The following is a 25329-nucleotide window of genomic DNA, read 5'->3' on the forward strand; positions in this document are numbered from 1 at the left end:
TAATAGTCAAACAAACATACTAAATTCATAATTCACATTTGGCAGTCTATGTATATAAAAAAAACTGCCTAACTCCATGTTATTTGTCAATAGTTTAAAAGAATGAACTTTAAATAGTTCATTAGGACCAAGTTGGTCCAACAAATTATTTCCTTCACTAATACAGCTCTATATGAACTGTATGTGGCATTAGCATACAGCACTGTGTTCTGGCAGTGGTTTGGGGATCGGTCACGCTCTCAAAACAAAGTCTGGCTCAGCCATTCACAGAAAGCTTTGTAGTTCTGCCATGTCCCAGGTGAAAAAAAGCCAGGCTGGCTGCGAGGGCCACATGAAATGGCCTGGAGGGTTGGATTCAGCCCCTGGGCCTTGTGTTTGACGCATATACTCCTAGATGTAGCTGGTCCTAGGTAGGGATGAGCCGAACACCCCCCCCGGTTCGGTTCGCACCAGAACTTTCAAATGGACCCCAAATTCATACAAACTTTAGAACCCCATTGAAGTCTATGGGACTCGAACGTTCGAAATTAAAAGTGCTAATTTTAACGGCTAATATGCAAGATACTGTCCTAAAAAGGGTTTGGGGACCTGGCTCCTGCCCCAGGGGACATGAGTCAATGCCTAAAATGTTTTTAAAAATGGCCGTTTTGGCGGAAGCACTGATTTTAATGACGATTAAAGTGAAAAAAAAGTGAAATTCCTTTAAATATGGTGCCTGGGGGGTGTCTGTAGTATGCCTGTGAAGTGCCACGTGTTTCCCGTGTTTAGAACAGTCCCTGCACAAAATGACATTAAACGGAAATAACATCATTGAAAACTGCTTGCGATTTTAATGTTATATCTGGTTCCTGCAATATGGTTGAAAATCATTGAGAAAAATGGCATGGGTAGCCCTCCCTGCCCATTACCAGCCCCTTTGGGTCTTGTACGCATATTAAGGGGAACCCTGTACCCATATTAAAAAAAGGAAATGCGTGTGGCCCCAGGCCCTATATACTCAGAACAGCAGTATAAAGGCGGTGCAAACAAGACAGGGACTGTGTAGGTTTGTTGTGTTAAGTTGAATCTGTTTGTAATTTTCAACTGGTACATTTTCAAAGTGTAGCTCCAGTCAAAAAAACTATGTTTAAGCTTTTTGGAAAACATAGGGAAGGGTTATCACCCCTGTATAATTTGTTTTGTCGTACATCTTTTTTCATCTCACTTGCTGTTGTCTCCTTCCTTTTGCAAGTAGGAGATGTTTGTAAGTTGGATGTTTGAAAGTAGGGGCCTGCCCTATATGCTCTGCAGAAATGGCGGAACAAGGTGTTGGTTTTGCCACAACATTGTAAGCCCTCAAAGTGACTCTTGGTGGGCGCTGGAGCGCCCTGCTGTGAACGATTATATCAAGAATTGTAATTACATGCCATTGTTGAACAGTGGTAGAAAAATTGACCTTTGGTGGTTGTGGTGCTGGTGCCACAACACTATAAGTCCTCACAGTTACTCTGGGTGGGCACAGGAACGGGCCCTCCTGTGAAATATTATATCAAGAATTGTAATTACATGTCCCTGTTAAACAGGGGCAGAAAAATTGGGCCTTAGGCACTGGTGCTGGTGCCACCACACTGCAACTTCTCCCATATACTCTAGTTTTATTGCAGGAATTAGCCCTGCTGCAAAGCATTGCATCAAAAATTGTAATTAAACGCCCCTGTTAAACAGGGGCAGAAAAATTGGGCTGATGGCATCACCCAGAACCAGAAATGTTCTTCCAACATATCAGCGGAGGAGGAAGAGGATAGACAATCAACATAACAGGACAGTCACTCAGGATCAGCATAGGCAGTCTTGAAGGGATGTGATATTTCAAAAAAAAATATTCGGTTACATCAGCTTCAGGTGCTTGGTAGCTGTGGGTGATCCAAGACTGATTCATCTTGATGAAGGTCAGTCGTTCAACTGATTCGGTGGACAGGCGCACCCTGTGATCGGTAACAAAGCCACCAGCAGCACTGAAGGTGCGTTCCGAAAGAACGCTGGATGCAGGACAGGCCAGTAGCTCAATTGCATACTGTGCAAGCTCTGGCCAGTGATCCATCCTCAAGACCCAGTAAGCCAGAGGATTTTCGGTGGGAAAGGTGTCCAAGTCTGACCTTGCCCCTAGGTATTCCTGCACCATGTAAATCAGACGCTGGCGATGGTTGCTGGAACCGATCATACCTTGGGGCTGCGGACTAAAAAATTGTCTGAAAGCATCAGTCAGACGGCCACCTTCTCCACCGCTCCTTCTGACCGATGCCTCAGCAACACGTTGTCCAGGACCAGGAGTTTGTAACCTCCCAGTCTCTGGGAACGCGTTGCACAGACCTTTCTGCAAGGCCTCCCGGAGATGTCTCATCCTCTGCTCCCTCTGTGATGGCAAGATAAGGTCGGCAACCTTACCCTTGTACCGTGGATCAAGGAGAGTGGCCAGCCAATAATGGTCCCTCTTCTTGATCCGAAGAATACGAGGATCCTTCCGCAGGCTTTGCAGGATCAGGGAGGCCATGCAGCGTAGGTTAGCTGAGGCATTCGGTCCGGAGTCCTCTGGGTCACTAAGGACAGCATGATCCGCAGCTACCTCTTCGCAGCCACGTACAAGTCCACGTGTTTCTTGGGACTGTAAATCATCCCTACAAGACTGCTGCTGCTGCTGATGCTGAGTGCCAGCCTCCACCTCCATGCTGAGACAATCATCCTCCTCCTCCTCTTCCTCCTCCTCATCCTCTTCCTGTGTGATGGGTGGCACAGCAGGAACACTGTCTGGATAAAGGGGGCCTTGAGAGGCAAGGAAGTCCTCCTCTTCCTGCCTCTGTTCTGCCTCAAGTGCCCTGTCCATTATTCCACGCAGCGTATGCTCCAAGAGGTGGACAAGAGGTACAGTGTCACTGATGCATGCACTGTCACTGCTCACCATCCTTGTGGCCTCCTCAAATGGTGACAGGACAGTGCATGCATCCCTGATCATGTCCCACTGGCATGGTGAGAAAAAACCAAGCTCCCCTGACCCTGTCCTGGTGCCGTAGTCGCACAGGTACTCATTGATGGCCCTCTGCTGCGTGAGCAGCCGCTGCAGCATGGCCAACGTTGAGTTCCACCTGGTGGGCATGTCACATATAAGGCGGTTCTTGGGCAGGTTCAACTCCTTTTGGAGCTCAGACAGCCGAGCACAGGCATTAAATGATTGGCGGAAATGCACACAGACTTTCCTGGCCTGCTTCAGGACATCCTGTAAGCCCGGGTACCTGCCCAAGAACCGCTGCACCACCAGGTTAAGGATGTGAGCTACACAGGGCACATGGGTCAGTTGTCCCTGTTGGAGGGCGGAGAGGAGGTTGGTGCCATTGTCGCAAACCACCATTCCTAGCGTAAGCTGGCGTGGCGCCAACCACCTCTCGGCCTGCCCCTGCAGAGCTGACAAAACATCCGCCCCAGTGTGGCTCCTGTCCCCCAAACAAACCAGCGCAAGCGCGGCATGGCATCGTTTTGCCTGCGTACTTGCGTAGCCCCTGGAACGCCTACGGAGCACCGCTGGTTCTGAGGACAGAGCACTGGACGAGGCCATGGAGGAAGAAGAAGAGGAGGGGGTGGAGGAGAGAGGTGTGTCACAACCAATAGTAGCATTTTGGAGGCGTGGTGGCAGAACAACCTCCAACACTATTGCACCTTGTCCTGCATCCTTCCCAGCTGTCAGAAGAGTGACCCAATGGGCCGTGAAAGACAGGTAATGTCCCTGTCCATGCCTGCTGGACCATGAGTCAGCGGTAATATGCACCTTACCGCTGACCGCCCTGTCCAGCGAGGCAAGGACATTGCCTTCCACATGCCGATAGAGAGCCAGAATCGCCTTCCGTGAGAAAAAGTGGCGTTTGGGGACCTGCCACTGAGGAACCGCACATTGTACAAACTCACGGAAGGGGGCAGAGTCTACCAACTGAAAAAGCAGCAGTTGAAGTGCTAGCAATTTAGCCAAGCTAGCATTCAACTGCTGGGCATGTGGACGGCTGGGAGTGAACTTCTTTCGCCGGTCCAGCAGCTGGGGCAGGGACATTTGTCTGCTATGATCGGACGTGGGTGTACTGCTAGCAGAGTGCCCGGAAGCACTTGGCTGTGACACACCTAATTCTACACCTTCATTCCTCTCAGAGCAGGTTTCAGAGAGGACTGAAGGTCTAGTGGGGTTGGAGATGCCAGCTAATGAGGAGCAAGGAGAGGTCCGCTTTGTTCTTTGGTGTGGGTCTTTGAGGTACGCTTGCCAACGAGCTGCATGGCAGGTCAACATATGTCTGGGCATGTGGTGCCCAAGCGGCTGATGTTTTGGCCACACGAGATACGCTTGAGACATATGTTGCAAATAGCAGCGGTGCGATCTGATGCACTCATCTCAAAAAAGGACCACACCAAAGAACTTTTAGAATAACGCGCAGAGGCAGCGCCCTGCACAGGCGGAGCTCTGCGGTGTGATTCAGTCGGTGTGCTGCCCCTAAGCTGGCCCCCGGAGGGCATCCTGCCTCGTTGGACATGTGCCTCCTCCTCCTCCTCGTCCTCTCTCATACCAGGCACCCACATGGAGTCAGTGCCCTCATCATCCCCTCCCTCTTCATCGCTGTAGCAAACCTGGCAGTATGCTGCAGCTTGTGGAACATGACTGCCAGATTGCTGTCCTTTTTGAGCATCCCCTCTCTCTGCATTCACGCTACTGCCTTCCTCTAGCTGAGTGTCATCATCAGAGCCTACAAAACACTGGGCATCCTCCTGGAGCATGTACCCAACACTGTGCTCAAAGAGTTCAGGAGACTCCTCAGGAGGACGTGGTGGGTCTAGGGAAGGAGTCACTGATGATGACATTGAGACGAGGGAAGACGATGCGTTTGCAGCTGCTTTGCTAGTAGTACCCTGAGACTGGGTGAGAGAGGATGAGGAGGATGAAGAGGGCTTGGTCATCCACTCTACCAAGTCGTTGGCATGTTGCGGTTCAACATGTCCAGCTGCTGAAAAGAAGGACAAGCGTGTCCCATGGCCACGTGCTGATGACAATGCACCGCGTCCATGACCAGCACTGTTGTCTCTAGACACAGAGCCTGCTTGCCCTCTTTTATCGGCTCGCGCCTGTCTGCCTCTCCTTGCTGGCCTTCCAGACATGGTAATGGCCTGAAGGGAGTTGGGTAAAACAGCAGTTGGGTAGTGTATATTGTGCTGGAGGCACACAACACCCACTAACTCCTGCAGATGCCTTTATTTTAGAACACCAGAGATAAAGGGGTATATACAGATGTATACTGTGCTGTGCTGGAGGCACACACAACTTCCAATAACTCCTGCAGATGGCTCAAATAGAGAAGAGCTATGTAGGTGGATATAGCGGTGTGTACTGGGTACAGAGCACGCAGACAGCACGCACAAGCTCCTAACACTACTGACTGCAAGCTCTATTATAAAAGATAGATCACTAGCTATATAGGTGAGGTGAATGTAGCGGTGTATACTGCGGTCAGGACACGCAGACAACAACCACTACAGAAGAGCAAGATCGAAAATCGGCTGATAATGATTGGTGTATACTGCGTTGAAGGTACACAGAACACCCACTAACTGCTTCAGACGCCAACACACTACACAAGGCCGCCACGGCTCTCCTCGCTGCTGGCACTCTGATTGGCCAAGCATGCGGGATCACAGTGCACTGTGGCCAATCATGGCTCTCCTCACTGCTGGCACTCTGATTGGCCAAGCATGCGGGGTCACAGTGCATGCTTGGCCAATCATGAGCCAGCAATGCACTGCGATGACGCAGTGCATTGTGGGCCGTGAGCGCCACACGAATTTGGCGCGAACGGCCCATAACGTTCGGAATTCGCTGAACGGGGTGAACAGCCCATGTTCAAGTCGAACGTATGTTCGACTCCAACACGAAGCTCATCCCTAATCCTAGGAGATGATCATTTTACAAACTATGTGGTGCTTATTCATTTGATTATTGAAAGGTTTGTTTGTTTTTCATAAAAAACAAAACAAAAAAACAAACAGTTTATACTTACCTGCTTTGTGCAATGATTTTGCACAGAGCAGCTCTAATCCTCTTCTTCTTGAATACCCCCGCTGGTACACCTGACTCCTCCCCCTTGACCAGCGCCCCCCAATAGCAAATTGCGTGCTTACTCCTGAGCCTTGCTCTATGCATCCATAAGACACCTAGCCCCACTCTCTCCTCATTGGCTCACTGGCTGTGACTGACAACAGTGCAAGCCAATGACTCCCGCTGCTGTGTCTCAGCCAATGAGGAGAGAGAGACCCAGGGCAGTCGAGGCTCCTATGCACATCGTTGGATAGAGAGGGGCTCAGGTGAGTATTATGGGGGCTGTGGGGGCAACAGCACACAGAAGGTTTTTTTACCTTCATCTATAGAAAACCTTTAGCCTTTACAAACACTTTAGTACCTCAGCGTTGTGAATTTTGTTATACATAGACCCCATAAATATTCTTTTAGTGTATATATATTTAATTGCCATAAATCATAGATCACTCACCCTGCACCTGTAGAGGTCCTGATCTTCTCTCTATGGGTGTCTCCAGGCTGGGGTGGGACACTCTACACATGATCTCCGATTCTCCATCTGCCAGGATTGGTGTGAAGAGCAGTCTGGCTGTACAGGAATAGGTGAGATCGGACTGTCTCTGGGACTGGATATCTGGGATCTGGTACTTCTTATCTTGTGATAGAGGAATATATTCCTGGGCTCCTTTCTCCTTCCTGTACCACATCACAGTCACAGCATCAGGGAAGTATCCGGAGATGTTGTATTGTAGAGTGTTCTGTCTCTCCATTAGTAGATGGGGTATGGGGACCTCCTCAATCACCGGGCACCAGGACAGACCTTTATAGAACAATATAAGGATTATTAACACCATAGGCCTAAAATATTCTCTAGAAGTCTATGTACCCAAACATCCAGCTTTTTTACACCTATAATCCAGTTTTGAAAACCATACACTCAACAAATCAGCAAAACATAAACATTGTATTCTTTTTATTAACATTAGCTGTATGACTGTATCCATCCGTGTCAATGTCATGTAATGAACAGGCATTATTTCAGCTTAATATAATTAGAAATTGTTTAATTAGTGAACACAATGCTACCAATGCTACAAGAGGTGATAACAGCAACATCTCCAGAATTCCACCCTTCCTGACTAATGACACCACAAAACAATTCGTTCACTCCTTGATTATTTCCCGCCTTGACTACTGCAACTCTCTCCTTAATGGCCTACCCTTGTGCAGGCTATCCCCCCTTCAGTCTATTATGAATTCTGCTGCTAGACTAATACATTTCACCAGCTGATCCATGACTGCTGCTCCTCTCTACCAATCCCTTCACTGGCTTCCCCTACCCCACAGTGTAACATTCAAAATACTAACCATAACATACAAGGCCATTCACATTGCCCCCATCTACAACTCCAACCTCATCTGCAGATATCTCCCAAATCGTCCTTCGCTCCTCCCAGGACCTCCTGCTTTCTAGCTCCCTTGTTACCTCCTCTCGTGCTCACCTTCAAGACTTCTCCAGAGCCTCTCCCATCCTCTGGAACTCCCTGCCCCAGTCTGTCCGATCAGCCCCTACCCTGTCTAACTTTAGGAGTTCCCTGAAAACTCATTTATTCAGAGAAGCCTATCCCACACCCAACTAACTGTCCCCGAGCCACCCCCATCAAATCATTCTCTGCAGCTATTACCTTTTGTATCACCACCCCCTCCCTTTAGAATGTAAGCTCTACGAGCAAGGCCCTCCTGTACCTTTGTATTGTACTGTAATTGTGTTGTCCCCCCTATACATTGTAAAGCATTGCGTAAACTGTTGGCGCTATATAAATCGTGTATAATAATAATAATTTTCATGCTCAGCTGTCAAGGATATGGAGGGAGACTGACAGACAATAACTGCTATACAGGGTTTAATTAAAGCAGTACTAAACCCACAACATTTTGTTTTCAATGTTTTTTATTGATTTTATGCAAAGCAAAACAAGAGAATAACATGACAATTCAGCCTTACATCATCAAGGAGTAATACAGTGGATGTTTGATAAGAAACAAAGACCGTCCAACAAGAGGTATATGATGCCGAAAAAAAAAACAGACAAAATAGAAATCGAATCATAGAGAAAAAAAAACAAAACAAAGGGGGTAACGGCACCTCACATGTAGAAAACAGTGGTCAGGGTCTGGATAGGTACATCGGTTAACCCTTTTTGGCTGAAGAAGACGTCCTTAGAGGAGATCAACCAGGCATGGATCCCAGCCCTCCAGATAAGTAGGGCCATTAGGGATCACTTAAATCACCAATTGTCGCTGCTCAGTAGTGTTATTGGGGGTGCATCTCGCACCTGCACCCTATTGCGCGCGGTCTTGGGAGGAGTGACAGCAGGCCCCCCACCACCCCGAAAAGGGCTCTTGCTGTGGTAGGGTACCCCCCCACCCCGCCCAGACCTGGATAGTCCGTCAGAGTCTGGACAAATTACAGAAAATTTGAGATCAAACCTTTGAACTAACAATAGCACAGAAGACTGAGTTTCCTAGAGATACCCAGGAAGCCCAGGCTGTGTCATGCTCAATATGAATACAGTACCTATGACCAACCTAGATTATAGTTACCGCTACACCCTGTTCCGGCCATGGAAATTGTAAGGCCGTGTAAACCATAAGGTGGTTATAGAAACAGTTAGATGTGCAAGTATCATGGAGGATACGGGAATAGTCAACTCTAATCAAAACTTAAAACTGTCCGATATAGAGGTGTAAAAGAGGGGGGAGGGGAGGAAGGCGAAGGGGAATCAGGGAGGGGAGGGGGAACCACCAGGGCATTGGAGAGAAAGAACAAATCAGGGTTATAATCCCGGGAGAAGGGGGATTTTGTGGAATGTGGCCCAAGGTTCCCAGACTTTTTCAAAGAATGAGGCTTTGTCTATCATGCGACTGACCAGCTTCTCTTGTGCCATAATCCATGAGATCTTTCATTTGACAGCCCTGAATGGAACTGAACGTTGTTTCCAGTGAGCAGCTATGGTGATTTTGGTGCCTAGAAGGATAAAAAATATGAGTGCCTGGGATGGTTTATTGGCTTTTTCCACTTTGAGGTTAAGCAGTGCCATTTCCGGACTTTGGGGAACTGGAACTGATACCAGCTTGCGAATGAGGGCAAATACCCTGTTCCAAAGGCCCCTAATATGTGGGCAATTCCACCATGTGTGGAGTAATGAACCTATATGACCGCAGCCACGGAAACAAAGAGGGGACGCCTCCGGAAAGATCTGTGCCAGTCGGGCGGGAACCCTGTACCACCTCGTGATAAGTTTGAGGTTAGCTTCAATCAGGGAAACATTGAGGATCCCAATAAAGGCTCTCTGGAAACAGGAGAACCATAGGTCACTATCCCATGTAATATTGGGGTCACTTTCCCAGGCTATCGCGTAGGTAGGTTTGGACATTGCAGAAGCTAGAGACGTATAAATCGTGGATATCCCTCCCCTCTGACTCGCGATGTCTGAACACCATAACTCATATGCCGTGACAGTAGGAGGATTAGGTCTATTAGGCCATCTGGAGTGCAGGAAATGGGCTAGTTGGGAGTATCTAAACTGTTCGGTGTGGGGCATCTCAAGTTTCTTAAAACAGAACGAGAGTGAAATAGGGCCTGAAGCGTTGAAAAAGTTGCTTATCCTCAGTAGTCCTTTGTTGAGCCACCAACTAAAGGCCAAAATATTCATACCTGGAGGGAAGTCGGGGTTGTGAAAAACATGCGTTAACGGGCGTAGTTCCGAGATCAATGCAGGATTTTTGTGCAGCCGATCACATAGGGCAAGCGAATGGGAGAGGGTGGGAGACATAATCGGGGGTCTGCTTCTAGGAGGAGCCCAGATGAGGTAGTCGATGGTGAAACGGGGGGTAGCCTGTCTTTCAATGTTAACCCAATCAGGTTTGGGACCCCTGGAATATAACATAGATATCTGGGTCAATTGTGCCGCTTGGTAGTACCACCAAATATTGGGTAGCGCTAATCCTCCCTGTTTTTTGAGTCTATATAATAATTGTTTTGAACCTCTACAACCTTTGGAACCCCAGATGAAATGAAGGATTTTTGATTGAAGTGGTTGAAGTTGGGCTTTCTTTACGGGAATTGGAAGGGATCTAAACAGGTACAAGATACGGGGCATAAGCGTCATCTTGATCGCGAAAATGCGACCTAGCCATGAGAGACCAAGATGGGACCAGGATAGTAAGTCTGTCTGTAATTTTGCAAGGGCTGAGGGATAATTAGCCGAGTAGAGAGTGTTAATATTAGATGTTAGGAAGACTCCTAGATAAGGCAATGAAGCGGGGCACCATGTAAAAGGGAAGTGATTTTGTAGTGAATCAACCGTATTCAGGGGCACCGAGACATTTAGAGCTAGGGATTTCGAGGCATTCATTTTTAAGCCCGAGGTTAATCCGAACGTGTCTAAGAGGGCAAATATATTAGGAGTGGAGATCAGAGGGGAAGTAACAAAAAGGAGGAGATCATCCGCAAATAGGGCACATCTATGTTCTTGCTGGCCACAGCGCACTCCTCTAATGTCTGGGTGGGCTCTGATGGCAATAGCTAGGCAGGGGTGAAAGTGGACACCCCTGTCTGGTGTACAAAGCACGGAGGGTCCCTAAAAAGAGAGGACCGAAGCCCCATCTCTCCAGGACTTGAAATAGAAAAGGCCACGTCAGCGTATCAAAAGCCTTTTGCAGGTCAATAGACAGCAAAAAGCCTTCCTGTGAGGGACCGCCATCCCAGTGAGAGTTAAGGATAGAGATGATGTCCACTGCTCGCCTAATTTGGTCCGGTCCTTGTCTCCCCGGGATAAAGCCCACTTGATCCTTGTGAATATATCGAGAAATAAATGTTGAGATCCTATTAGAAAGCACCTTAGTTAAAATTTTTAGGTCGTTGTTGATAAGTGAAATCGGTCGATAGTTTTGAACCAAGGACGCGTCTTTGCCAGGTTTGGGGATGACAGAGACATAGGCTAAGTTCAGGGCTTTATCTAGGGTAGAGCCGGACCGGGTGGAGTTGAAGAAATCAACCATAGAGGGGGCAAGGATCGGGGCGAATTTTTTATAATATCCCACAGAGAACCCATCAGGCCCCGGTGCTGAATTGTTTTTGAGTCGTTTGATCACCTCTAGGACTTCTGTCACCGAAATTGGTTCCTCTAGTAGGGTAGAATGGTCTGGGGACAGCTTTGGGAGGGAGATAGTGTCTAAAAATTGAGCTACCGAGGTCCGTGGAATATCCTCATCTTCCTTATACAAGGAGGAGTAAAATTTGTGGAAGGCAGACATAATGCGGAGGGGATTCTGTGTTAGGGTTCCATCTTGATCTCTAATTTTCGGGAACGTATAAGATCGTAGCCTCGGGGATAATTTGGCTGCGAGTTTAGCTCCTATCTTGTCCTTCTGATAGTACAACCGTGCCCCTGACCATCGCAAATGCTTCTCCGCTTCAGTAGTAAGGGCCAGATTGAGGGCAGTCCTGGCTGTGTGCATGGCTTCCATGGATTCCCTAGTGGGATTACGCTTATGAGCTTTACTCAGTAGGCGGAATTCCTTGGATAGAGAGTCTATGTGAGCCTTCCGCCCTTTTTTTACTTGAGAGGCAAGTTGAATGATTTTCCCCCTGATAACCGCTTTATGTGCAGCCCAGACAATGTCCGGGGCAGTATGGGGCTCCCTGTTGAGGGAAAAGTATTCTTTGATGGCAGTGGAAATTTCCGCACTATGTGCAGGATCACTAAGGAGACCCTCATTAAGTCGCCAAGTGAATCTAGTGCAGGGGTTGTGTGTGGACTGAAGGCGAAGGAGCACCAGCGAGTGATCAGATAGCGATGTGTCCCGGATTTCTGATGTTACGGCCAATGGAATAGTGTGTGATTGAATAAAGATGTGATCCAGCCTGGCATGTACCTGATGGGGGGCTGAGTAATGCGTAAAGTCTTTGCAAGTGGGGTTCTTTTCCCTCCAGATGTCCACTAATCCTCTCGAGTGTAGAGTAGTCGCAATCTTAGTGCTCTGTTTAGGAGGTTTTCGGTTTCGAGCTGACCCTTTTCCTGCTTTATCTAAGGAATGATCAAACGGGAGGTTGGTATCTCCCCCCATTATTATCTTACCCTCTAAAAGAGGGTCTAAAGTGGACATCATGGAGTGAAAGAAAGCTGATTGTCCCTTGTTGGGGGCATAGTATGACACAAAAGAGTAGACAGTTCCTTCCAGGGATCCCTTAACCAAAATAAACCTACCTTCTTTGTCTCTGAATATTCCTGTAGATGTAAATCTAAGGTTCTTAGATATGCATATTGCAACTCCCTTTGTTTTGTTTTTGGCATTAGACAGGAAAAACTGGGGGAATCGACTATGAAGGAAGGAGGGATTATAAGTGGATTTAAAGTGAGTTTCCTGCATGGAAATCACATCTATCTTTTGGGCTTGGTAAAATTGAAACAGTTTCCTCCGTTTGATGGGGGAGTTCATCCCCTGCACGTTATGTGTAGCTATACAAAAGGAGGGGGGGTGTTTGTGGTCAGACATAGCGAGTCAGAGGGTTTAGCAAATACGTTATATAGGGATTTCTTACCATACCTCTGCAGCGATAGGGAACATCCCAGGCTGGGAAAGCAACAGGCCTAGGCAGAGAGATTGTCAGCGGAGCGATGCCCTGGTGGACCCGGGAAAGGAGGAGTGAAAAAGAGGGGATAGGGAGGAGAAGACTATTCCTGCGGAGATAAAATAAAAACAAAATTGACCACCTGTGAACTATGGTTAACTGTGAGTGAACACAAACTAACATAATGCATATAACATATGAAACTAAATGCAGGGGAGGAGGACACACATCAGTCCCCTGCATATAGGGCCCGAGAGTCTAAGTCTCGGGAGATTCCCAACAAAAGGGAAAGTGTGGGAGTCTCTGAGTGAGAGGAATGAACAGTCCGTCACTCGGAGACTGGAGGGGGCGCAGTGCAAACCACTCCGACCGGATCCCACCCGAGGCTCAATGTCCCAGCAAAAGAAATGAGGGGCATCAATAGCCCCCACAATGAAAAAAAAATAAAAAGAAAAAAAAAAATAAAAAAAATAAAAGCATATAACCTGAAACAAGATATTTAAACCAATCAACAATGGGAGAGCCTTAAGCTTGTGAAGGTTAGCAAAAGCCGTGTGGAGAAGAGCTACAGCTCATAGTGGCAAAGCCCAGCTAGGGCTATAGTGTGGAAGGAGAAAAGCCAAAAACACAAAAAGAAAAAAACGTAAAGAATAAAAAGTCAAAAGTCACGTAGGAAGTCCGTGGCAGTGCCGATCGCACCCGTCTGAGAGGGGATATACTCTCACAACCTGAAAAAAAAAGGGGGGAAAAATTGAAAATGCGCCAATTGAGCGCTTTTACCAAAGAGTGTAAAAACAAGAGATAGTGTCAGGGAAGTTCAAAACAGAAGACTTGTCTTGAGTTTTTGCCCTCTCAGGTTAGACATCCATCTTTAGACCGTTTAGCCTTCTGCTTCTGCCAGAGGGGCTTGTCGGGGCTCGTTGGAGGTGGTCTCTTCGAAGAACTTGATGACTTGGGGTCCGCGGGGTCAGCAGGAGAATGTGAGATGAGGCCCAGTTGGAGGAGCAGGCGCTCGCCATCGGTGAAGTTAGAAAAATCATACGGTTTGTTTGCATACGTGAAGTGTAGTCTGAACGGGAATGCCCAGCGATAAGTTATAGAGTTTTGCGTTAGGACTTGTAGAAGTGGTTTTAAGGATCTCCGCAGTTGGATTGTGTATGGGGACAGATCCGAAAAAATTTGGACTGGATGACCTTGAAAGGAAAGATTTTCAGTCTCTCTGGCCTTTCGCATGACCTCTTCCTTAGTTTTAAAGAAGTGGGGTTTTACCACAATGTCTCTAGGTAAACCATCTTGGCGAGGGGGTTGAAGAGCTCGGTGAGCACGATCTAGCTCTAGACGATGCTCAGGTAGATCTGGTAAAAGTGACGAGATGAAAGCACGTACCACCGTATCTGTATCTTTAAATGATTCAGGTAGGCCTCGGAGCCTAAAGTTGTAGCGTCGATTCCTATTTTCGAGGTCATCTAATTTAGAATAAGCAGTGTCCAGCTGCTCTTGTGGTTCAGAGATCCTGTCAGTGTTCTGTATGGTTCTGGCTACAGTCTGGTCAGTTTTTATTTCAATTGCTTCAATCCGGGCCCCAAGTTGCTGTAGGTCAGCCTGAATAATTGAGGTAATATGGGAAGCATTCTGAGCTAAGCCTCTCGATAGCATTTGAGAGAATGTTTCAAGCAGAGAAGGGAGATCAGAGGGGTTAGTGTGGGCAGATGGGGGAGCCCCACGCGCTGCTGGAGAGGAGAGATAGTCTTCCATAGGAGTGAGAGGAGATCCCCCTTGAAATCTCCCCAGCAAAGATTCCGTGGATGCTGGGGATGATAGGGACATCTGCGGGTAACTCACAGTATGAAGAGGGCGATCCTTGGAGTGTGGGTCAGACGGGATCCGATCTGTGATGGATGGCATCGGATGCAGATTCAGGCCTTGTGCTGGGGAAGCGGCGTCCGCCATCATGGCGGAGGATGCGGCCTGGATCTCCGGAGCTAACTGCCGGGATAAACTGCGTCTCGCCGTGGTTAACGGTCGCCGAATAGATGGCACCGGCCCGCTGGAGTGTGAGAGCGAGCTGGCGATGAGGAACTCTTCTCCGTACGGCTCAAAAGCAGGAAGTCTCGGTCGGAGTGAACGGAGCTCTTAGGACCTGCGACCGTCCATCGAGCTGCCGCGCATGCGCCTCCAACCCACAACATTTTATAGCGTTACACATTCAGCATAATAAAATATATATTGCCAGTAAACTTTTTAAGAGTCTCATCTCGACATTTTCAATTTACAACTTTTAGTGCTGCTGACTCCTGCCCACTCAGTGTTGCTTTTCTGAACTTCCAGTGTTTACAGGAAAGAGTGAGCAGTGGACAAGGTAATCTCCTGTCAGTCTGTTAGCTTGGAGAAGATAGGAGGAGGAAGTGTCTTGCCATCCTAGGCTATGGGGTTATTAATATTATTATTATGCAGGATTTATATAGCGTCAACAGTTTACACAGCGCTTTAAGATATAAAAGGGAGACAATAGTTATAATACAATAAAATACAAGAGAATTAAGAGGGCCCTGCTCAGAAGAGCTTACAATCTAATAGGGTGGGGCAGGTGGTACAAAAGGTTGAAAATGTGAGGAATGAGCTGATGGAAGTGGTAAGGCTCCTTTCACACTGAGGTGTTAAAGTGCTAAAAATAGCGCCTGCAAAGCGTCCTGAAAGAGCCGCTCAGTGCACTCCAATGTGAAAGCCCTGAGGGCTTTCAAACTGGAGCGGTGCTTTTGCAGGATGGTCAAAAAATTCCTGCAAGCCGCATCTTTGGAGGGCTGTAGGAGCTCCTAAAGCGTCGCTTCCCATTGAAAACAATAGGGCAGCGCTCCAAACCCAGCTGCAAAGCGCCGTTGTTTTAACCCTTTTTCAGACGCTAGCGGGGCTAAAACTGCCCCGCTATTGGCCGATCAGCGCCGCTAAAACAACAGTAAAGCGCTGCTAAATATAGCGTCGCTTTAGCACCAGCACGTTGGAGATGTGATAGGCTTCCCTGAAGATATGAGATTTCAGGGATAACCTGAAGGTAGCAAGAATAGGGGATAGCCAGACAAGTGGATAGCGAGTTCCAGAGGATGGTAGAGGCTCTGGAGAAATCCTGGAGACTAGCATGGGAGGAGGACACAAGAGAGCTTGAGAGTAGGAGGTCTTGAGAAGAGCGGAGGGGACAATTTGGGTGATATTTGGAGACAAGATTGGTGATGGAGCTCGGGGCAGAGTTGTGAATGGCTTTGTATGTTGTGGTTAGTATTTTGACTTTAATTCGCTGGTTGATTGGGAGCCAGTGTAGGGATTGGAGGAGAGGGTTGGCAGGCGCTGAGCGGTTGGTAAGGTGGATAAGTCTGGCAACAGCGTTCAAGACAGACTGAAGAGGGGATAGCCTATGGAGAGGCAGGCCAATGAGAAGGGAGTTGCAATATCAAGGCGAGAGATAACAAGGGAGGGAACGAGGAGCTTGGTGGTTTCATTTGTTAAAAAGGGGTGAATTTTATAGATGATACGGAGGTGAATTCTACAAGCTCTTGACAACGACTGGACTTGGGGCTGAAATGACAAGTCAGAGTCTAGGATTAAACCGAGTACCCTGGCGCGAGGGGAGGGCCTGGTGGTTGCATTGTTGACTTTGATGGAAAAGTCATGGAGGGGGGCATGTGCAGGGGGAATATTAAAAGCTCAGTTTTAGAGAGATTTAGTTTAAGGAAGTGGTGTGGCATCCATGCTGATATGTCAGTTATCAAATTAGTAATGCGAGAGGAGACTGAAGGAGTGAGGTGAGGAGTAGACAGATAGATTTGGGAGTCAAGTGGTATTGGAAGCCGTGGGCAGTTATCAAGTGACCAAGGGAGGAGGGGTAGATAGAGAAGAGAAGGGGTCCAAGAACAGAGCCTCACAGAAAGAGGCAATGGAGAGGAGGAGACAGAGTTGTAGGTAACACTGAAGGAGCGCTGTGATACATAGGCAGAGAACCAGGGTTGTTTTTATTGATGCACACAGTGAAGGAAAACACAACTCTAGCCCCTACATACAAGGGTGGCTCCATAGGATGCTGCGAGAGAAGGGAGCCCACTGAAACAGGGAACCTATTGAAGTGATCATAGAACCAACTTAAAATGCGACATAGCCAAGAATTAAAAGATAAAAAAAGCTGCATACTCAGTAAGAGATTAAATCATCTGCTGAAAATGCTTAAAAACTGAGGTTTTAATAAGGTTTTTTTTAAGGTTTTAATATCACTTTAATCCCTTTATGCACCATGTGCAGTGGCAAAAAGCTGGGCCTTAATGCCTACATGTTGCACTTATACATCACTGGGCGGGCAATATTTATGTGCTGGGAGAGTGCTCCCTGTGCACTCCCAGCACAATAGACCGAGCTGCCGAAAACTACTCTAATGCCGCGTACACAAGATCGGAATTCTCATCAGAAAAATCTCTGAGGGTTTTCCCGACGGAATTCCGAAGGAATTCAGCTCAAGCTGTCTTGCCTACACACGGTCACATCAAATTCTGATAATTTATAACGCGGTGACGTACAGCACGTACGACGGGACTAGATAAAGGAAGTTCAATAGCCAGTAGCCAATAGCTTCTGTCTCTTAGTTGAATCTGAGCATGCATGATTTTTGGCGTGTCGGAATTGCATACACACGATCGGAATTTCCGATAGAAAGTTTTTCCGTCAGGAAAATTGAGAACATGCTATCAATTTTTGGCTGGCGGAAATTCGGACAAATAAATTCCGATGGAGCGTACACACGGTTCCGATGAAAAGCTCTTATCGGTCTTTTTCTGGCCGGAGTTCAGATCGTCTGTACATGGCATAAGGCATTTTGAAGTTGGAAGCTGGAGGAGAAAAAATGTATTATTCTCTATGGAGATGGTTAACATCATGTCACCTGAAGTCAAACGCTTGAAGCTCAAACAAGTTCTGGAGCTTTTATTTGGTAGCTCAAAATGGGCAGATTTGTGCATTTTTTGGCCCATTTTTATTCCCATAGAATTGAATGGAAATGCCAATTTCAAATGTTTGTGCACTTACGAATTTTTGCGCAATTTTCTGCTCAAATGTACAAAAAAGGAAAAACAGATGGTAATATATGAATAAATAAATTTAAAATAAATACACAAATAACTAAAATCATCATAAATAAATAAGCAAATAAAATAAATTCATAATATGTAATAATAAATAAATTATAAGTAACCCCTAACCTTAAAAATAAAACATTAAAGACCCAAGCCTAAATAAAGAAAAAAAGATTAATAATGATAATAATAATTATACTAATATAAATAATACTGCTAATATTTATTATTATTATTATTATTATTATTATTATTATTAATAATAATAATAACAACAACAACAACAACAATGTATTCATTTGTTTTGTGTTAGGATTAGGGTGTTTATTTATTACTTTATTATTATTTTTAAGAGTTAGGAGTTAATTTAATACTACATAGTATTAATTTATGTTTTTTATTTTATTTGTGTATTTATTTTACATGAATTTATTCATTTATTATTATCATTATTATTAGTAGTAGTAGTATAAACACCCTAATCCTAACAAAATATATAAATAATAGGACGGTAAATAAAATATTAGCCACTAACCCAAACCCTAACCTTAACTCTAACCCCTTACCATACTCTAATCTTAACAAAAAAAAAGATTATAAAAAAGCTAAACAAGCTGAAAAACCTAGCAACAAATGATGCAACAGATGATAGTTTTCTCTATTGGCTAATGAGAAAACACTAAAGCCCAAAAACAATGTATAAAAACCCGTAAAAACGCACCAAAATCATGCATAAAAACTTGTGAAAAAATGTCAGAAAAAAACGCAAAGACGTCTATATCAGTAGACACCGGGATGGCTTCTGACCATGTGACCACTGTGACAGCCAATTATAGTGGTCACATGATTGCTGATACTTCCCGCCCCCTTTTAAAGTCTTCATATACTGTACAATAGATGAAATAAAAACCAAACTATGATCCAGAGTAGTTTTTTGTGCTCTTACCCGGATCTCTCCAGGACAGGACTTGTGATTGCTCTTTCTCCAGAGATTTGTGTCTCCAGGTCACATGGAGGCTGAAGTTGGGATTTAATAATAGTTTTCCTGGGACAGTACAATTACTGTACACACTATATGTATGATCGTTATTCTCTTCAAACGTCTCTTTGGACTTCAGCTGATCTTCTCCTGATCTCCAGCTGAGCTTCAATTGTTTGGGGTAAAAATTCTGGAGGTTCAGAGAGCAGAGGACATCTCCACCATCACATAGACTTGTCTTCACAGGGTCCAGGAGTTGCGGCTTTGCTAATAGTAGACATTAAAATCATTCAGTAGGCTTCATTTATTAACATGGATCAGTTATTGTAACACCACTATTTTCATCTATAATTGTTTAATGCACAAAAGATAAACATCACCAGGGTCTGTAATCATTCATTTTACATCGATTTTGTAGAAGGGCCACACTACACTGACAGTTTTATAATGACACTGATAGTGGTAAAATACAGATACATACATATCAGGCTAAATAAATTGTGTTTTGCTTCTTTTGCATGCATGGTTGTAGTGAAGTCAAGCTGCAAGTACAGTAATAAAATAAAAAAAATAACTTTCTGTAAAATCCCAAAGGAAGACCTCTACCCATGCCACAATCTAATTCTAATCATAGAGCAGAGAAAAGGGGTTGCAGGGATATACCCTGCGAATGCTGGACTTTAATGGCATGACATAAGACTGAAACCATGATAGTGTAAAAGATAGTTTTATTTGTAACAATTTAAAATTCCAAGCAATTTATAAAAGAAAGTACAACATAGTAGATATGAAAATAGAGATTGTGCAGTGATATGATACAGTAACTTTCTAACACCTTCTATCATACTTCTTTGAAATAAGCTCGAGGTGTACAGCTAGCGCAATTCTTCAAGGGTCGACAGGTTTTGTTGGATTGCGCAGCTTCTTCGAGGCCAATAGGTTGAGTATCCTATTAACGGCACATGGCTAAAACATTAGAAGCATCAAAACATCTGTGGTGTGGACACAGGGGCTATAGCTCCTTTACTGTACCCTAAAGCTTGTAATCTGAGCCAGAGTATCCTTATTACTTGTTAGTTAGTTGTATATAGTGAAGTGACTGGCCATTGGTCCTTTATCAAAGGACACCCTAGGGAGCACTCTTTTTGATAATTCCTCTAGAGTTCCACATTCCATATGGAGATCTATTTGAATCTATCAGATATATAGCTTCGAAGTGGGTGCAAAAACAATACTACCCACTATATTATCTAAGAAAAGCCTGGGAACTATATACAACTAACTACCAATTAATAAGGATACTCTGACTCAGATTGATCCACATTCCTTAAAGAGGAAGTAAACCCTGATGAGTTTACTTCCTCTTTGATTCCCTGCAAAGCTAAAGCATAATGGACTACTATGCATCGCATCACATAGTAGTCCATTATGTGTCACTTACCTGACACAGGAGCCAGCGAAGTCACCGCTATCCATCTTCTTGGTGGGTCTCGCTGCTCCGGCACTGTGATTCGCCGGAGCAGTGATGACGTCACTCCTGCTCATGCACGCGGGAGCCGACACTTGCGGCATATCGCCGCGATGTGCAGCTTACCCAGTGCGCTGCTGTCTATGGCGCATGCGTTGTAGACAGCGGTGGCTGTCTTCAGGTAAATATCTCCTAAACCGTGTAGGTTTAGGAGATATTTCTTGGACCTACAGGTAAGTCTTAATCTAGGCTTACCTGTAGGTCAAAGTGGTTTGTAAAGGTTTACAACCACTTTAAGGTACACTAAAGGAGCTATAGCCCCTGTGTACGCCCCACAGATGTTTTGATGCTAATGTTTTAGCCATGTGCTGCTAACCACCTCAATACCGAGCACTTACACCCTCTTTCTGCCCAGGCCATTTTTCAGCTTTCAGCGCTGCCACACTTTTAATGACAATTGCACGGTCGTGCTACACTGTAACCACGTGAAATTGTTATCATTTTCTTCACACAAATAGAGCTTTCTTATGGTGGTATTTAATCACTCCTGGATTATTTTTTTCCTTAAAAAAATAAAAACTTCCAAAAATGTAGGGGTCACAGTGCATGCTTGGCCAATCATGAGCCAGCAATGCACTGCGATGGCGCAGTGCATTGTGGGTCTTGAGCGGCACACGAATTTGGCGCGAACGGCCCATAACGTTCAGAATTCGCCAAATGGGCGAACAGCCGATGTTCGAGTCGAACGTATGTTCGACTTGAATACGAAGCTCATCCCTAGTTATAACTGTCCAAGTAATAAATATGCCCAAAATAGAATGGAAAAGTAACTTTCTCTGAACAAGCTTGCTGCACCTGCAAATACACTTAGAACTGCGTGAGGTCAATTTATGCACTGCGCATGCGCAAGTGGCATTTGCACACATTCAAATGCGTTGGTTCACTGCACTGGCAAAATCTTAGTAAATGTCAAGCCACGTAAATGCATTTGCACAAGTTGAACATGCGCACCTCTCAACTTGATTTTTTTTTTACGCTGGTTCACTTTTATGTTATTTTTAAGGCTATTTGCACACAGGTCATGTTAGCATTAAGAAAAATAAATTAAGAAAAAAAGATGCGTGGGGGTCCCCCGAAATTCCATACCAGGCCTTTATCCAAGCACGCAACCTGGCAGGCCACAGGAAAAGAGGGCGGTCAAGCAGCCTGCTCCTGAACTGTACCAGGCCACATGCCCTTAAAATTAGGAGGGTGCTCAACATTGGGAGGGTGCTTTTAGGTACCCCTCAAAGCACCTTGTCCCCATGTTGATGAGGACAAGGGCCTCATCCCCACAACCCTGGCCAGTGGTTGTGGGGGTCTGCAGGCGGGGGTTTATCGGAATCTGGAAGCCCCCTTTAACAAGGGGATCCCCATATCCCGGCCTCCCCCTGTGTGAAATGGTAAGGGGGTACCCCTACCATTTCACAAAAAAAGTGACAAAAGTGTTAAAAATTACAAGAGACCGTTTTTGACAATTCCTTTATTAAAGTCTTCTTCTTTCCACCTTCTTCGGGTCTTCTTCCTTCTTTCATCCTTCGGTTTCTTCCTCCATCTTCTTCCTCCATCTTCTTCTTCCTCCGATCCTCTGCTTCTTGCTCCGGTGTTCTGGTCCGGCAACTTCCTCCACGGCGTCTCTTCTTCCTCGCTCCCATTAAGTGGAGTGGCCCGAGAATGAAGCGAGGAAGAAGAGACGCTGTGGAGGAAGATGACGGACGAGAACACCGGAGCAAGAAGCAGAGGATTGGAGGAAGAAGATGGAGGAAGAAACCGAAGGATAAAGGTAGGAAGGAAGGAAGAAAGGAAGGAAGGAAGGAAGAAGACCCGAAGAAGATGGAAAGAAGAAGACTTTAATAAAGGAAATGCCAAAAACTGTCTCTTGTTTTTTTTAACACTTTTGTCACTTTTTGGATGAAATAGTAGGGGTACAAAAACTTTACCATTTCACACAGGGGGGAGGCTGGGATCTGGGGGTCCCCTTGTTAAAGGGGGCTTCCAGATTCTGATAAGCCCCCCGCCTGCAGACCCCGACAACCACCGGCCAGGGTTGTGGGCATGAGGCCCTTGTCCTCATCAACATGGGGACAAGGTGCTTTGGGGGGTACCCCAAAGCACCCTCCCAATGTTGATGTGCCCTGGTATGGTTCAGGAAGGGGGGCGCTCTCTTGTCCCTGCGGCCTGCCAGATTGCGTGCTCGGATAAGGGTCTGGTATGGATTTTGAGGGGGACCCCCACGCCATTTTTTTTGGCACAGGGTTCACCCAAAAATCCATACCAGACCTGAAGGGCCTGTTATGCATTTTGAGGGGGACCTCCACGCCATTTTTTTTGTGGCACAGGGGTCACCTTAAAATCCATACCAGACCTGAAGGGCCTTTTATGCATTTTGAGGGGGACCTCCACGCCATTTTTTTGGGGCGCGGGGTTCCCCTTAATATTCATACCAGACCTGAAGGGCCTGGTATGCTCTTGGAGGGGAATCCATGCCGTTTTTTTATTTAAAATTAAAGTTGCCTGGCCTGGGGGTGATTTAAAGTTGTGTTGTAAATCGCCCCCAAGTCGTGCTGAGATTCATACTCAAGTTGTGTCCAAGTTGCCTCCCAAAGTCGCGCTGGAAATCGTGTTGCCCCTGTGTGAATGAACTGTTAATGATACGCCGTGCGCTATTATCAATGGCATATAATTATCTCCTGCGCCAGCATATTTTCTGTTGCGCTTATGCGTGCGCTGGTTCACATGCTCAATTAATAATTTATCTGGCCCACAAATTAAGGTATGAACCGGAGCAGCGCATTCATCTTAGTAAATTACCCCACTTCTGTCTGCTGCCTCCTTCCTCTGCTATCAGCATGAATCACTTCTGACACGTTTTCCTGACAAAAAAAAATGTGACGGGGAGGGAGCTCCAGCTAATTCAGCCTCAGCTCTGTTTCTGTGTGCTGCGTGAAGGGGGAGTGTCTCTTCCCTCCAATCAGCTCTCAGAGCTCTCCTCACTGAGCTCTGCAGTGTGTCATTTCAGCTCTGCCCTGTTTTCTGAGCTCTCAGATACGCTTTATAAATTGAGCAATTGAATTAATGTAGAGAAGAGAAGGATACAGGTAAACAGGTACAATTTATGTAGCAGGATTTGTTTAATCTATGTGTATCTCCTGAGGCCAGTCACCTCACTGAGTATATGGAAGGGTTTAAGTCCCCATCTCACATACATACAAGGGTCAATGAAGACAGGTGCCAGTTAATCTCCCAGCAACTCTTTGTAGTATGGGGGGAAATGCATGCAAGCACAGGCTGAAGCATGCAAATTCCACGCACATAGTGTCCTGATTAGGAATTGAATTGGGGCCCTAAGTGCTACAAGACAGAAGTGGTAACCACTATGCCACTGTTTGTAATTTTATATCCTCTGATACAAGCAGTATACTCAGTTACCCCTCTTTCTTTTTTACAGGTTTTTTGATAGAGGGTTGTCCATAGATTGGCGGTGAGTCTTTATCTGAGAAATATATTACATTTTTTATTATAAGCTTATTTCTCTTACCTTTATCTCGTATAGAGAATTCCTTGTATTCCTTCTAATCCATGGACTTGTGTCTCCAGGTCACTCGCACTCTGAAGTCCAGGTTGTGTAAGAGATTCTCAGGGATGGTACATCCATTAATAAAAGTGAATGTTCTATGTAAATTAGGTGTATAATTCTCCAGTGATGGGCAGTGTTGTTTCAGATTCTCTCCTGACCAGTAACACCACTCAACCTGGATATCTTTGGGATAGAAGTTCTCCAATTTATAAGAGAATGTCACCACCCGAGTGTCCGGAGTGGCTTTTATTGGCTTCCTTGCCATTGGCTTACCTGGAAGAACATTAAAGTACTTGTAAACCCTTACAACACACTTTGACCTACAGGTAAGCCTAGATTAAGGCTTACCTGTAGGTCGAAGAAATATCTCCTAAACCTACACGGTTTAGGAGATATTTGGCGAAAGACAGGCACCGTTGTCTATGGCGCATGCGCCGCAGAGAGTGGCGCGCAGGCATACTGAGCGCGGCACCGTCAACAGCGAATATGCCACGCGTGGGGGCTCCCGTGCGCATGTGCGGGAGTGACGTCATTGTGGCTTCGCCGAATGACAGTGGCAGAGCAGCGAGACCCACCGAGAAGATGGATGCACCGGACTACAGGGGACAGCGGTGACATCGCTGGCTCCTGTGTCAGGTGAGTGACACATAATGGACTACTATGCGATTCATAGTAGTCCATTATGCTTTACCTTTGCAGGGAATGAAAGAGGAAGTAAACTTATCACTGTTTACTTCCTCTTTAAAGATTTATAATAGTCAAACAAACATACTAAATTCATAATTCACATTTGGCAGTCTATGTATATAAAAAAACTGCCTAACTCCATGTTATTTGTCAATAGTTTAAAAGAATGAACTTTAAATAGTTCATTAGGACCAAGTTGGTCCAACAAATTATTTCCTTCACTAATACAGCTCTATATGGACTGTATGTGGCATTAGTATACAGCACTGTGTTCTGGCAGTGGTTTGGGGATCGGTCACGCTCTCAAAACAAAGTCTGGCTCAGCCATTCACAGAAAGCTTTGTAGTTCTGCCATGTCCCAGGTGAAAAAAAGCCAGGCTGGCTGCGAGGGCCACATGAAATGGCCTGGAGGGCTGGATTCAGCCCCTGGGCCTTGTGTTTGACACATATACTCCTAGATGTAGCTGGTCATAGGAGATGATCATTTTACAAACTATGTGGCGCTTATTCATTTGATCATTCAAAGGTTTGTTTGTTTTTCATAAAAAACAAAACAAAAAAACAAACAGTTTATACTTACCTGCTTTGTGTAATGATTTTGCACAGAGCAGCTCTAATCCTCTTCTTCTTGAATACCCCCGCTGGTACACCTGGCTCCTCCCCCTTGACCAGTGCCCCCCAATAGCAAGTTTCGTGCTTACTCCTGAGCCTTGCGCTATGCATCCATAAGACACCTAGCCCCACTCTCTCCTCATTGG

At 45.8% G+C, this 25329-nt stretch overlaps 1 protein-coding gene across 2 annotated transcripts in view; it reads right to left on the reverse strand.

Moving 5' to 3' along the window:
- Positions 1-25329, reverse strand: part of LOC143923705 (uncharacterized) — a 167141-nt gene that overhangs the window by 54811 nt on the left and 87001 nt on the right. For both annotated transcript variants that reach the window (XM_077447510.1, XM_077447509.1), the window contains 2 exons: positions 18768-19067; positions 6549-6896 (listed from right to left, as the gene is read on the reverse strand). In XM_077447510.1, the coding sequence (XP_077303636.1) occupies positions 6549-6896; positions 18768-19067 (648 nt within the window). The remainder of the gene's footprint in view (positions 1-6548; positions 6897-18767; positions 19068-25329) is intronic.

The sequence above is a fragment of the Lithobates pipiens genome, unplaced genomic scaffold (assembly GCF_037356315.1).
Source record: "Lithobates pipiens isolate NorthernLeopardFrog02 unplaced genomic scaffold, aLitPip1_a1.2 Scaffold_22, whole genome shotgun sequence".
NCBI classification, from domain to species: domain Eukaryota; kingdom Metazoa; phylum Chordata; class Amphibia; order Anura; family Ranidae; genus Lithobates; species Lithobates pipiens.